General features: G+C 48.1%; 1 protein-coding gene across 2 annotated transcripts in view; it reads left to right on the top strand.

The window, feature by feature from the left end:
- Positions 1–14,262, top strand: part of MYO18B (myosin XVIIIB) — a gene marked incomplete at both ends in the record, with an annotated part of 226,000 nt that overhangs the window by 118,528 nt on the left and 93,210 nt on the right. For both annotated transcript variants that reach the window (XM_079717540.1, XM_079717539.1), the window contains 4 exons: positions 2,308–2,462; positions 6,122–6,245; positions 7,105–7,305; positions 11,032–11,142. In XM_079717540.1, coding sequence (XP_079573666.1) covers positions 2,308–2,462; positions 6,122–6,245; positions 7,105–7,305; positions 11,032–11,142 — 591 coding nt within the window. The remainder of the gene's footprint in view (positions 1–2,307; positions 2,463–6,121; positions 6,246–7,104; positions 7,306–11,031; positions 11,143–14,262) is intronic.

Raw genomic sequence — 14,262 nt, forward strand, 5'->3', positions numbered from 1 at the left:
ATTTGGTGTTGTCAGTGTTCTGTATTCTAGTCATTCTAATAGGTGTGTAGTAGTATCTTGTTTTAATTTCCCTGATGACGTAAGGTGTGGAACATATTTTCATATTCTTATTTGCCATCAGTAGCCTTCTTTGGCGAAGTGTCTGTTAAGGTCTTTGGCTGTTTTTTATTTGAGTTGTTTGTTTTCTAATCATTGGATTTTAAGAGTTCCTTGTATATTTTGGATAAGTTCTTTATCAGATATGTCTTTTGCAAATATTTTCTTCCTGTCAGTGGTTTTTCATTCTCTTGATAATGTCTTTTGCAGAGCAGAAATGTTTAGTTTTAATAAAGCCCAGCTTATAAATTCTTTCTTTAATGGGTTGTGCCTTTGGTGTCATATCTAAAAAGTCATTGCCAAATCCAAGGTCATCAAGGTTTTCTCTGATGTTATCTTCCAGGAGCTTTATAGTTAGTTTTGCATTTTACATTTACGTCTGTGATCCATTTTAAGTTCATTTTTGTGTAAAATCTCTGTCTAGATTCATTTTTTTTTTGCATGTGGATGACCAGTTGTTTCAGCACCATTTGTTGAAAAGATTGTCTTTGCTTCACTGTATAGCATTTGCCTCTTTGTAAAAAATCGACTGACTGTATTTCTGTGGGTCTTTTTCTGGACTCTCTATTCTGTTCCATTGCACTTTTTTTTTTCCCTTCTTCCAAAAAGCCTTATTCTTTCTCACCTCTGGGCCTTTGCATATGCTGTTTCCTTTTCCTAGAACACTTTCGTTCCCTACCTAGATATCTCCAACTAACCTTAAGATCTCAGCTTAAATGTCCTTCCCTCCAGAAAATCTTCCCTGACACAGATTGGGTTGGGTGCCCCTGAATTATTTCCCCAGATATAAGCTTCATCATGCTGTGTTGTAATTATCTGCTTACTTCTTGGTGTCCCCATTGGAGGTAAGCACAATAAGAGTTGAAGTCATATTTCCTGTCCCGCTATTTTATGTGTGTGTGTGTGTGTGTGTGTGTGTGTGTGTATATATATATATATATATATATATATATATATATATCTCCTCATTGTGAGAGAAAAGTATCATGGAATCAACTTGCAGAGGTGGGCCAGGATGAGATCACACAGGATTTTATAAACAGTGGAAGTGAGGCTCGCTGGAGATGGTTTTAGGGGTCACTTCCAAGATGGACATTGTATCATGATCCTCAGAAGACATAGATAACCAGCAAGGGACAGCCACAGGGGAACAGCCCAGTTCTTTTATAACAAATTATAAAGTTGGGTCAGCCTCCCCAAGGAAGGAGGGATACTCATGCTACATTAAAAAGTAATAAAAGTGCAACCTTTTTCTGAGCAGCAGAATATATGAAAACATCCCATTTGCCTTCAAATACTGAATTTAGAATTACAGGCTTCATTAACTCAGCGTTTCGCTTATTTAAAGCAATTCTTTAATGAGGCCATTTCTTCAAAGCGAGTGTGCTGAGTTGCCCTCTCTCCCAGATCTATTTTTTTTTTTTTTTTTTTTTTTTTTATGGTACACGGGCCTCTCACTATTGTGGCCTCTCCCATTGCAGAGCACAGGCTCCGGACGCGCAGGCTCAGCGGCCATGGCTCACGGGCTTAGCCGCTCCATGGCATGTGGGATCTTCCCGGACTGGGGCACGAACCCGTATCCCCTGCATCGGCAGGTGGACTCTCAACCACTGCGCCACCAGGGAAGCCCCCAGATCTAAACTAGGACATTTGGGAGGGTGTTTCCTGGAGGAAGATGCAAGTGCCGTGGCTTTTCTGTTTGTTTCCAGCAGCGCGTGTCCCTGTGGAAGTCAGCCCATCTCAAGTGCCAGTTACTGCCCTGACCTTTAGAGCCTGTCTCAGGGGTTTCCTGGTCAGATTTTCTCCATGTGCCATTTTGGCTGCTTCATGGCTGATGCGCATGCGTCTCCCCAGATTATGCCCACTGATGGGGATATCAGTTATGCATAGTCTTCAAGGGGCTGTCGAGTTGAGGCAGGGCATGTAAAGAATCTGTGGGCACACTGGCAGGAGGATTATTGAGGAAAATTAAAAACCCTAAGAGAATGATAGACACCCCCGCCCCGTTTTATCCCTGAGCAAACTGAAGCTCAGAGAAGTAGCGTCCTCATGGTGACACAGGTGAAAAGTGGTCAGGACGGGGTCGCTCCAGCCCCCGTGCTTATTCTCTTCCCATTACACTTACACTGGAAACAGCAGCTACTTGACCTAGAAAGTAGGGGGCAGTTCGGCGCCGACAGAGGTGGCTGATTGGTTCTACTCCTCCCACAGCTTGGGGAGCTGCAGAGTGCTTACGAGGGGGCCAGGAGGATGGCCCAGCAGCTGAAGAGGAAGTGCCACCATCTGACCTGCGACCTGCAGGACACCCACTTCCTGCTGGAGAACCAGCAGAGCCGAAACCACGAGCTAGAGAAGAAGCAGAAGAAGTGAGTCACGTTCCACGTCATCACCTGGGTGCTGGGGTCTTCTGGGGTCTCCGGATTCTTCCAGACCCCTCCACTTCAGTCAGGGCTCTTCATCCATGGAGCCTACCATCCTTGTTCTGCTCTAATTTTCCTCTCTCTCCCCTCACACATTCCTATATCGTTCTCCCAAGAATCCAGCAAGAAATAATTCTTTTCTGTTATCCAGTCTCAGCTCTATTACCAACTGACCATGTGAGCTTGGGGAACTTGCTTGGCCTCTCTGGGCCTCCGCATCCCCACTTATCAAGTGTAGAGTTCGTTGTGGAGGGCAAAGACAGCCTTGCCTGGTGGTTAGGGGTGCAAGTGCTGGTTCAAGTCCCAGCTGGGCCTCTTCCTAGTTGTGTGACCTTGGACAAGTCATTCAACCCTTCTCAGCCTGGTTCTTCTCCTTAGGTGGAGCGCCCCCCTTGTGGTGAAGACTAGATGATACAGTTGGTAGATCCCGCAGGACTAGAGTCTGGTTCCTATTCCCACTGTCGAAAATGGAGAGGAGGCCAAAAACTTGAGTCAGTGCCCTTTTCATTTGAAGTTTAGACTCTCAGCTCACGTGAGCAGTTATGGCAGGGACTGGGCTTTGTGCACAAACAAGATGCCAGTCTTGAATCTGCACACTGGTCCCCGTGCTTGCTTTCCGCCGGTGCTGTCACAGGTTTCCGTGGGTGGAGCCTAGACCAGGAGCCCAGGTTTACACTCACAGGCCTCCCTACGTGCAATCTCAGTCCTGGGGTGCCTTCCTCCCTGGACTCCTTGGTTGTGTCCAAAGCTCTTCAACTCACCTGGTGAGGGTAAAGGTGTGCAGGGGTCCTGTTCTGAGCCAGATAAGCCTTAATGGAAACTTCCTAGGTGGCAAATAGATGAAATACAGCCTCTTTGAGAAGGTCCAGGATAAAAATACAGAAAAGCCTTGCTTTGTGTGCCAGGATGTGGTTTTGCCGAGGTTGCCTATTTCCAACAGGTAGCAAGCTGAGTTATATTTCCATGGGACTGGCACAGGTTTTGAACTTGATCTGCATTAAATATTGTTTCTCTCATTTACCTTTGAGCTTTCCTGAGCTGGCTCCTTCATTTGGGGGGGGGGGAAAGAAGCTCTTTGGGGTGTTATTAGTACGCCCCCCAAAACAAGAGAAGCTTATTCTCTTCTCGCTGAGAGCAGACTCTGTTTCCTTTTCCACCTTCCCATGGGTGCTCTGGCTAAGCCTTGTCCTTGCAGTGGGGAGAATGGCTTAGTCCCACCTTGGTCATTTCCTGGGTGACCTTGTCAAGTGACACTACCTGTCTGGGCCAGACAGTGACTGATGTTTCAGAGCCGTCCTTGGACTTAAGCAGGCCACCTGGTGCTGAAGAGGGGCTCTGACAGACCCCCGCCTGTAAATTGAGAAGTGAGACTCCATCACCCCTCAGGTTTCTGCCAGCTGTGACAATTCTGCCCTTTATCTGTGGGTTCCACTTCTGAGATGCCTTATGAGGGGGTTTCAGATTTCTGATGGGTGGCAGGGGTCAGGGTTCTGCCCTTGGAGTTTATGCAGCCAGAAAATTCCATCTCTCTGGTCTTTCCTGTGATCGACCCCCTTGGGCAGAATCCTTCATTCCAGGTCCTCAAGAACCTCCCCATGATGGCCACCGGGAAAGTCCCCATTTCATCCTACTTACATTTCTTCTTCTTAAGACTTAACCTGCCCTGTCACGCTCTCTACTCCACTACCATATCTTCGCAGAAGCTAATTTATGTTTTGATGCTCATTGCAAATAGCAGTCATTACCTTTCTAGGCGGGCTAGCATTTTAGCAGGGAGCCCATAAGGGAGTAGAAGTCTCTGTCTAACGGTGGAAATTCAGGCAGAATGCCTTTAGTGAGGGAGAGATCTAGAAGTTAGTGTTACTTTCTCACACCTCTTTAAGCTTAATCGAAGTGTAGATGCAGCTGCCTCCTTAGTTTGCTGGGCTCTGGATGGAGGGATGTCTCCATGCTGATAGAGTTCCCTGCCCCACCTTGGCTTCTAAGTTCAGAGTGGCCCAGAATGGCTCCATTTGAGGTTGGCTTCTTGTTGCCATGCTTACTCATGGGTCACAAAGCTCAGTTTCGAGGGCTGATGGAGCTCCCAGCTGCTTCCACAGGGAAAAGGCCTGTGCTGGAGCCACAGGAGGTTGGACCCCCAGCCCGCTCCTAGTGGGGTGAAGGGTGTGAGTCCCTCTGGCCTCAGGCAGTTCATCGGTCAGTGTGTTCCAAAAGTTAGGGTCTGTTGGAGGCATTCTTTGGCGTCAGGTGGCCCAGTAAGGACTCCTTTAAAACATCCATCACTGTCTGGCCCCCACTGTCTTTCCTTCCCTGTTCCAGGGCATGAACAGGTAGATGGGGGACCAGCTAAATCAGCAGAGAAGCTGGTTCAAACCCACTTTGGGATTTTGGCTGAATCACTTCACCTCTCTGAACTTCAGTTTTCTCTTGTATGGAATGGTTATAATGTGTTTCTTACTGAATTGTTATAAGGACCCCATGGATCCCAGCTCAGAGCCTGGCACTTTGGGATTGCTAGACCATTATCATCATCACAGTGTTGCCATTTCAGAGGCAGCCAATAATGTCTCTTGAATGATGTCACCAACAGCCAATCAGAAAACCTCTGGGGCCTTCCAACAGTAGGCCTCGCTCATATGACCTGTAGTTGGCTCTTTCAGGAGTCTTGAGGCTTTGAATGACCATCTAGCATTAAGGGACATTGGATAATCTTGTAACAAGGGAGACATTCTTCTCACCAAGGCCAAAACCCCATGCCCAGTTCAGCCATTCTGGCCACACCCAGTTCCCTGGAGCACGTGGCCTTTCTGTGTGGGCTGAGGGCAAGTGACCAAAGTCACATCTTACTGAGGCTTGTCAGAGCCTCTGCCAGTTTCCTCGCCTGTGACAGGGGCAGAGGCTGATGAGTGGAATGATGTCCAGTCCAAGAAGCACTTCCCACCCAGTGGTCACCATGGTGGAGGGGCAGGTGCCCTCCAAAGTAGGTACTTCCTAATTCCCCGACGGCCCCCATAGGACTGTCCAGTCTCTGTGTTGTCTGCTTAGGAACCAAATGAAGACAAGATGGAATGTATAACTGTCCAGCGTTCTATCAGTAATAACCATGCTCTAATATGGCTAATGAGTGCATGAGCCCCACAGTATCATGCACAATATGAAATGTTGAATATCCCTTGTTTGTGCTGATAAATACATTCATGTACCAATCAGTGGATGTTAGATGCCAAACCTGGGCCTTGTAGAATTAAAGGTCCTTGGCATATGTCAGCAAACCTGATAGGTTAGTTTTTTCTATATATATATATGTTTTTTGTTCTTATTCTCTGTTTGTATAGTTTTATTCTATTTTTATTTTTGTGTATGTGTTTTTATCACATTTTAAATAAGTGTCCGGTATTTTTGTGATAACTATAAACCCTCAGCGTTGCCCTCTGGTGTTCAGGATTCCTACCCCACATCCACAAACCCTCCATCATTTAATTCTCTTTCTCTCCCTAGCGGTTCTCAGCAAGCTAACTGCCTCTCTCCAGCACGCACCTTCCCTCCCCCGCCCCCGGCCCAGGCACACCCGCCTTGGGGCCATGACCCACGTTCTGCTCTGACAGGTTTGACACGCAGCTGGCCCAGGCCCTGGGAGAGTCCATGTTTGAGAAGGGCCTCCGCGAGAAAGTGGCCCAGGAGAACACCAGCGTCCGGTGCGAGCTGGGCAAGCTTCAGCAGCACCTGAAGGTGAGGGGCGGGGGCACAGCGCCCCCCTGGCTCTTGGTTGCTGGGTCTCAGGAAACCCCTTGCGCGCCTGCTGCAGGCGGTGTGGGGCGAGAGCTCTGCGTGTGGCCGTCCTGGTTGGCCAGTGCCGGCGTCATGGAGCCCAGCACGCCTGAATCAACAAACCGTGGGTGGCAGGTGATGGATAAGCAGGTCTCCCTAGCTCCACGTCCCTCAGGATCTTGCCTCAGTCACCTGCCTGACTTCCGAGCTGCCCACCTGGGCGCGGGGAGAGGCTTGGCTCAGGATGAGTTAGCTATAGACCCAGCTAGGGGCAGTGCCCTGTCCCCTGCAGGTGCCAGTGCAGAGGGATTTGATTAAAATATGACACAGGCACCTCCCTCAGCTGCTCCTCCAGGCCTGTGGCTCCCTGTTGCTCTGGGAGAACCTCTGCACCTCTTAGCCTGGCGGGCAGCTCCTGCATGATGTAGCCCAAACTTCTTTCACCCTGGAGCTGACTTTCTAACCTGGAAGAGTCATGCCTGGCCACTTGGCTTCCCTGCTCCAACATCTCAGGCCCACCCTTGGCAGGTACACAGCTTTCAAATGGGGCAAACACCTCCTGTTGGTGCTTTGAGGTCTAGCTCTAGGGGCAAGGGCGTTGCTTCCCACAGACTCCCCACCCTAGCCTGTCTGAGCTGTCCCAGGGAAGGGCCCTTGGCGTCCCACAGGGGGCATGGCGGGGGGCCGCGAGATCCAGGTGGAGGTGGCAGTGAAGATGACGTGCACTAAACAGTGGAAAGCGCCCTCCCGCAGGTTGTAGAGGTGTCCCGGGGGAGCAGGAGTATGGTCACGTGACTTCGGATCTCTGCCCACTTTGTAGCAAAAGGAGCAAGAAACCTTGCAGCTGAAGCAGGAGGTGGAGATGCTGCAGGCCCAGAAGCAGGAGCTGCTGGGGTCACCCTCTCTGGGGGAGAATTGCATTGCGGGCTTGAAGGAGAGGCTCTGGAAGCTAGAATCCAGTGCCCTCGAGCAAGAGAAAATCCACAGCCAGCAGGAAAACACCATCAAGCAGCTGGAGCAGGTAGGAAGGTCCTGTCCAGGGCGATGCCCTGGCCCATGCTGACTCCAGTGCAGAAGGCTGTTATCAAAATACGACACAGGCGCCTCACTCAGCTGCTCCTCATCCTTCTGTGGCTCCCTAGTACCCCAGAGAACCTCAACCCCCCTAGATCTGACATTCAGACCTTTCGTGACGTAGCCCCCTCCTACCATCCTGCAAGCGTCAATGTCAGCTCCTCCGAGAAGCTTGCCCTGATCTCCTTGAAAACAGCCCCACCTCCACGCCGCTCCTTAGCCGTTTGGTTCTTCTTCATAGCACCTGCCATCATATGCCATAGTGCTTTAAAAAAATGTGCTCAATGCTTCTCTCCCCCGTTAGGATATAAGTTTCAGGGAAACAGGAGGACTTTTTGGTTGATCTTGCTTATCAGGGCATCCCCAGAGCCTGGAATGAGGCCGGTGCATAGTTGGTACTCATTAAATAACTGTTGACCCAATATCTGGTGTTTATTGAGCACTGTCTGTGTACCAGACTCAGCCCTAAGCTCTCCTCACATCTCACCTCATCAATCTCCACAAGAAATTTATATGCTGAGATATTAGTATTATCCCCACTTTACGGATGTGGAAACTGAGGCTCAGGGACAGGGAGAAAATGGCAGGGACTGGATTTGAAGCCTGCGCCATCTGACTCCACAGTGCCTCGGATACCTGTGCTGTGCACAGCCTCCAGGGACATGGGAGCCCTGATCTTTGGAAAATGCAAAATAACTGAGGGGAATAAGGCAGGAATCCAGTACTCTAGTACCAGCCCCCTCAACGAAGCACCTGATGAATATTTTGTCTGCTTGTTTGTTTATATGCCCAACTCATTCCCCAAAGAATTCGAGGCAGCTTATAAGATGTATACATAATAAAATAGAAAAATAAATAAAATAAGCCAAACCAGAAAAACACAATTTAAAACCGGTGCTAAGGAACGGTGGTGTGGTGAATGAATAAGCAGACACGCAGAACATACGATCTTACACACTTAATAGGTTTAGCTCTAAAATTCCTGGTGGCCAGAGAGAAAAAGGAAATGTGAGTTACATGCTTTTTTATCATCCCCAAGATAAAAACAAGCTACGTTTTCAAGGGGAAGCAAGGCTTTTCTTGATGCTTAGTTCTAAAAAACTTTCTCATGTGGGATTTCATAAGGGGTAATTATGTTGAAATGGTTTTAAGGTTGGAACTCCTTTTTCAAGAACATCTGACCAGGCAGCATGAATACGTAAAAGCAAATAAACTGAGCTGCTCTGGTGAAGTGGGGTGAGGGAGTGGGGGCGGTCGGGGGGAGGCTGGGGTGCTGGCCCTTGCTTCTCACTTACCCCCCTCCATCGGGATGGAGTCTGCTGAGTATTGAGACATGGATGTGGCAGGCGTGGAGGGACAGTCTGGAGTGGTTCAGAAAACAGCGTCTCTACTCACTCAGTCAAACCCATATTTATTAAGCACCTACTGTGTGCCAGGCACAGGGTGGATGCTAGGGAAGCAGCTGTAAGCAAGACGAATGTGGTCTCCACTCTGCTGAAGGTTATAGTTATGCTGAGTGTTATGGGAAGGTTTAACTTGCAGATCTGGTTTGGGGAGCAGGTTTGGAACAGTCAGGGAAGACTTCCTGGAGGAAGTGATATTTACTGAAGCTGAAAGCCGAAGGATGAGTCTGAGTTGGCTGACGAGGAGAGTTCCAGGCAGGGGGGACAGCCAGTGCAAAGGCCTGGAGGCAGGGGAGTCACGTGGCATTTAAGGAACTGCAAGATGATCACATGCAGATGGGGTCTGTGTGATGTTAGGCGAGCCCCCTATTTTCTCTAGATTTTAGTCTCCTCATCTGTACAATGAAGTCAGAGCCTTGTCAACCCCCTAGCCTCCCCCTAACCCCAGCTGTGAATCTGTGAAGGTTCATGAGGGAGCTGGGATATCTGTGCAGGTTGTTCTGGGACGTAGAGGGTAGAACAGCGTCACAAAGCAACCCAGAGTCAAGAATAGAGTGAGCACTTTGGAAAGTTGTGTTACCTCTTGAAAATGCCACCAGGGGACCACTCGGTGCTCGGAAGCAGAAATGTGCTACGGTGACCTCAGGGACCCGAGGCTGAATGCAGCTTCCCAGTACCACCGTCAGCTTACACAGGAGGCGAAGCTGACTCAACCCTTTCATCCATCTTCAGCTTCACCCATCACCTCACACTGCACTGGGCTATTGTAGACATCCAGGAGATATTTATTGATTACAACATAGCACTTTTTCCAGGAAATTTTATGTTAACTCATATAAGCTTGACATAAATGGTATTGCAGATGTCAGGAGTGTCCAAGAGGCTAGGAAAAAAATGAAAAAGAAAGATTACGTTTACTTGCTTTAAATGCTCCTCATTTTGGATTATCTTCCCATAACCTCTGTCATTTTAAAGGAGGCGGGGAAGGAAGTTGGCATTTAAAGTGAGCCTGCTTTCTGCCGGGAGCTACAATAGGGGCTCTGAGGCACACCATTCTTCCTCTTCACCACAGTCCTATGTAGTAGAGAATATCATCAACGTTGGGAAAGACCACAGTTGTCTTTTTTCGACTGCATGTCCATGTTAGAGAGGCAGCAATTGTAGCCTCATGAAAGCTTGCTGTGAGGTGCCAGGGCAGAGTAGCAAATGGTCAGGACGTTGTAGTTTCTACAGTCTGACCCTCTGCACTGATGGGTTCCATGCTGCTCCATGACCAACAGCACTGAAGAGGATAGATCAATGAAAGCTTAACAGTATACGTTCCTGAGGCCCGTATCCAGGAGATTCTGACCCAATAGGTCTAGAGTGAAGCCCTGGAATTGAAATTTTTTTTAAAAAAAGCACCAGGTAATTCTAATATGCCACAAAACTTGACAAGCAAGAGCTTGGATCAGTCTCTCAATTATGAAAATCAAGAAAGTAAACTCTTGAACTAGAATTGGGTCCCATGACTTCTGCCTCCAGTTCTAGAGCCTTTTTTGAAAGATGGCACAGCTTAAACATCACACGCAGCTCTTTTCCTGCCCTGAGCAGGTGGTGGAGGCTCTCATTGAAAAGGCTCATCTCCTTAATGGGAACACAGTTCTTGGTTATGTCAGGCTTCCGGGAAGGGAGGGGCCAATCCTTACTCTGTTTTCAAAATAATGGGGAAAGAAAATGTAATCTTTTTGTGCCAGGCGTTGTGCTAAGTGCTTTATATGTCATCTCATTTAAATCTCACAAATGTATTTTAAGAAGGCTGTTTTCTACAGAGCAAGGTAACTAATCAAAGGCAAAGTGAATTGTCAAGGTAGCATCTTGGGCAAGTTATCTCCCTCTCCAGGATTTCCTGTCTTCATAAGTAAACTTTTATTCTACCATCCATTCACCCACCTATCCGCCCATCTAGAAGAACTTCCCTGATGCCTGCTCCAGGGATGACAAATTCGTTTCATCCTGAGAGTGTTGAGCGGGATTCCAAAATGATATCTAAACTCAGTGGCAAAGAGTGTGATTGATTCGTGACGTTATGTTATGACCACAGAAGGGATAGAGGCAGTATTGGGGCTATTTATCTACCATTTCTGACTTCCCTGGGTGCCTGGGGCGGGATGGGGGGCGGATAACTTGACTCTCATCCATGCAGTCCCAAAATGAAAAGTGCAGCTGAAATGCTAAGAACGACATGGATGGTGTGGGTCACCCTCACGCGCTGTCCTTGCCACCCCCAGCTCCGCCAGCGGTTTGAGCTGGAGATTGAACGGATGAAGCAGATGCACCAGAAGGACCGAGAGGACAAGGAGGAGGAGATGGAGGACATCCGCCAGTCCTGCCAGAAGCGGGTATGTGAGCCACGAGCACAGCTGTGTCCTGGGGTCCCGGCAGGGTCAGTCTGGGTACCTCATCCTTAGAGTGAGGGGAATCCCAGGGCCTGGGAACGGTCTCTTCAACCACCTGAGACCTTAGCTTCCTCAGTGCTTTCAAGGGTGCTGGAGCAGACCTACCTGTCCTAACTACGATGCTCTGAAACTGTCTAGCATAATTACCCCAAGATTTCTACCAAGAGCCCACAGTGCCATGTGACTGATGCTTTGGGTAAGGATTTATGTGTTTCAAGAAAGGGACCAGTCCCTTCTGGCTGTTTGCCTTGCATATCATTTCTTACATTTTATCCAAGCTCTTTGCAGACATTTCAGACAGTGTGTAAGAAGGCAGTAAACCCTTGAAATCTTACCACCAAGGCACCATCATTATTACTATTTTTAAATGTTCTTTCCTCTTGCTCTTTCATTGTACCCACACGTGCATATTTGTAGAGATATCGTTTTACCTAAATGGGGTCATGCTGCTTTGAAGCCTGCTGTTTTCACTCGGAAGTTTGTCCTGGGCCTCCTCTCATGTCAGTAAATGCAGATCTAATTTACATGTTTAATGGCTTATAAAAGTATTCCACCTTAGGCATGTGCTCTCATTAATTCTCTTGTCATTGGACATTTAGGATTTTCTGTTTTTATGGTCAGTGCTGAGACAAACCTCCTTACGGATGCATTCACTGATGTGAATGTGAGATGAATCTTTAAAATGGAATTGCTGAGAAGCTTTGGGTTAAGTCTCATTTAACAGGTTTTGTGTGGGTAGGATCTCTGTGGGCCTTTCATAGCCTTGGGTACATTGTGAATCTCCAAGAAGGGGCCGAGTAGCATTTCCCAAGGTTGACTCCGATTATTAGTTCCCTAAACAGAGTCTCTACAGAGACCTCCAAACTGCAGGACCTGAGAGCATGGGTGCTGGAACTCATAGACTTTTGGTTTGAATCTTTGCCCTTCCAGCTTAACAACTGTGTGATTTGGGGAAAGTGATTTTAAACCCTCAGCTCCAACTAAACTACACTCCATTCTCTGTATCCACCGCTAGTCACTCAGAGCCAGTTTATAAGACACACAAAAGGCCAGTGTTGCTACTTTATTTGGAGTCACAGAGGCTTGGATCAAGTCCCAACTCCATCCGCTATCAGCTGTGGGGCGTTGGAGAAATCACATAACCTTGCTAATAAGCCTCACTTCTCTCATCCGTAAAATAGGATAATGATGGCCTCCTGCAGGGTCACAGGGAAGATTCAAGGAGATCACAGATGTGGAACTATTGCACAGAGCTTTGTAATGGAACCCTTGATGGTTGGAAACTTATGAGCAATACCGGTGTGTGTGTGGATTTTCAGGTAGCTGATCCTTCCAGAGGAACCAGGGAACAAACGTGGTGGTTGCCTTGCTCTTGGGTGTGACTAATCCATCCAAGAGAAGGAGGGTTCAGGGACTTGGTGCTCTGCTGATCCCCGCAAGAGCATCATCCTGGGCGGGGCTGGAGGAGGCCTCAGTGGTGTCAGGACCTCAGCGGAGACGGGACTCTAGTGAGCAGGTCCTGGGCAGATGGGGTCGCCTCGGCACCGTGTCATCGCTCTGGGGGAGGACGGGAGTAAGTAAGAGCTGAGCCCCTGTCCACTCCCAGTGGTTGGTGCTGCTGCATCTGCTGCCCTTCCTGCTCCTCAGATACTCCTTTTGGGGCCCCTTTAGAGCTCAGCCCCTCTGGGTGTTTACATGGATCATCCCAAGGGGCCAAGTGCATGCCCTCCAGAACTCCCCAGAGTTGGAAAAGAAGAGTCATAGATTTTAGGTTCAACCAGACCTGTGTGCCCTTGAGTAAGTCTTGTAACTTCCCTAAGACTCAGTTTTCTCATCTACAAAATGGGAGCAATACGAGAAAATGTTCTACCTTACCTACACTGTTGTGAGAATAAGATGAAAGAATGGCAGGTGCCTTATAAACTGTAAAGTTCTGGGAATTATCATTGAGGGGCCAATTTCTGCTTATTTTCCATTATTGCATATTTGGGAGAAATGAATGAGATTCTTTGAATACCCAGTGGGCACCATGTTTTAGGCTGGGTTCTTTATGTCTGTCAGCTTATTTAATTCTCATAAGCACTCTGTAAGGTTTATAGTCCTGGTTCTACAGATGAGGAAACTAGAGTCCCAAAGGTGAAGGGTCTTCCCCAGGTTTACCTCACTGGGAAGTAAACGAGCTCAGACTTGAACTTAGGCCTGTCTGACTCCAAAGCCCAATCTCTTAACCAAAATAACTAGATTTTAAAAGGTTTTTTTAGGGACTTCCCGGGTGGCGTAGTGGTTGAGAGTCCGCCTGCCAATGCAGGGGACACGGGTTCATGCCCTGGTCCAGGAAGAGCCCACATGCCACGGAGCGGCTGGGCCTGTAAGCCATGGCCGCTGAGCCTGCGCGTCTGGAGCCTGTGCTCTGCAACAGGAGAGGCCACAACAGTGAGAGGCCCGCATACCGCACAAAAAAAAAAAAAAAAAGTTTTTTTTTTAATTTTGCAAATGTTTGGACTATGGAAGGCCATTTAGGAAGCACTTGATGGAAGTCAACCTTGGGCAGTGCTGCATCCTTTAGCACTTCCTGCAGATGAACTCACCAAAGGCTCTGATAAGTACTGCATGGAAGACCCTATTAACTCAGTGGCTCCCACACTTATTCTAGCATGGACTTGCCTCCCTTCCCCCACCACACACACAGTATACGTGTGAACACTATGTGGAAATGTTCTACAGAACACACTTCAGAAAACTTTGCCTTGCTTGATGCATAATTTTTATTGTATATTTTTCAAAACAAATTTAGCTTTTGCAGTCTTCATTTTAAGCAGGTGTGAGCAGAGTGCCTTGTGTCTCTCACTCTTAAAAGAAAATTTTGAAATGAACTTTCTTCTGAAATGACCATCCATCAGTACTTTTTTTCTCTACATGGGTCAGGAGATGGAAGCCCCCAGTCCCTGCCCATGTGCCCTCAGGTGAAGGGAGCACAATTTCTAGTGCATTCCAAGAGTGCCTCCGAGCATCATGAGTGCCCTGAGCCAGGACCCTGATGAGTTGGAGATGTGACCCAGACAG

The sequence above is a fragment of the Hyperoodon ampullatus genome (assembly GCF_949752795.1).
Source record: "Hyperoodon ampullatus genome assembly, chromosome: 13".
NCBI classification, from domain to species: domain Eukaryota; kingdom Metazoa; phylum Chordata; class Mammalia; order Artiodactyla; family Ziphiidae; genus Hyperoodon; species Hyperoodon ampullatus.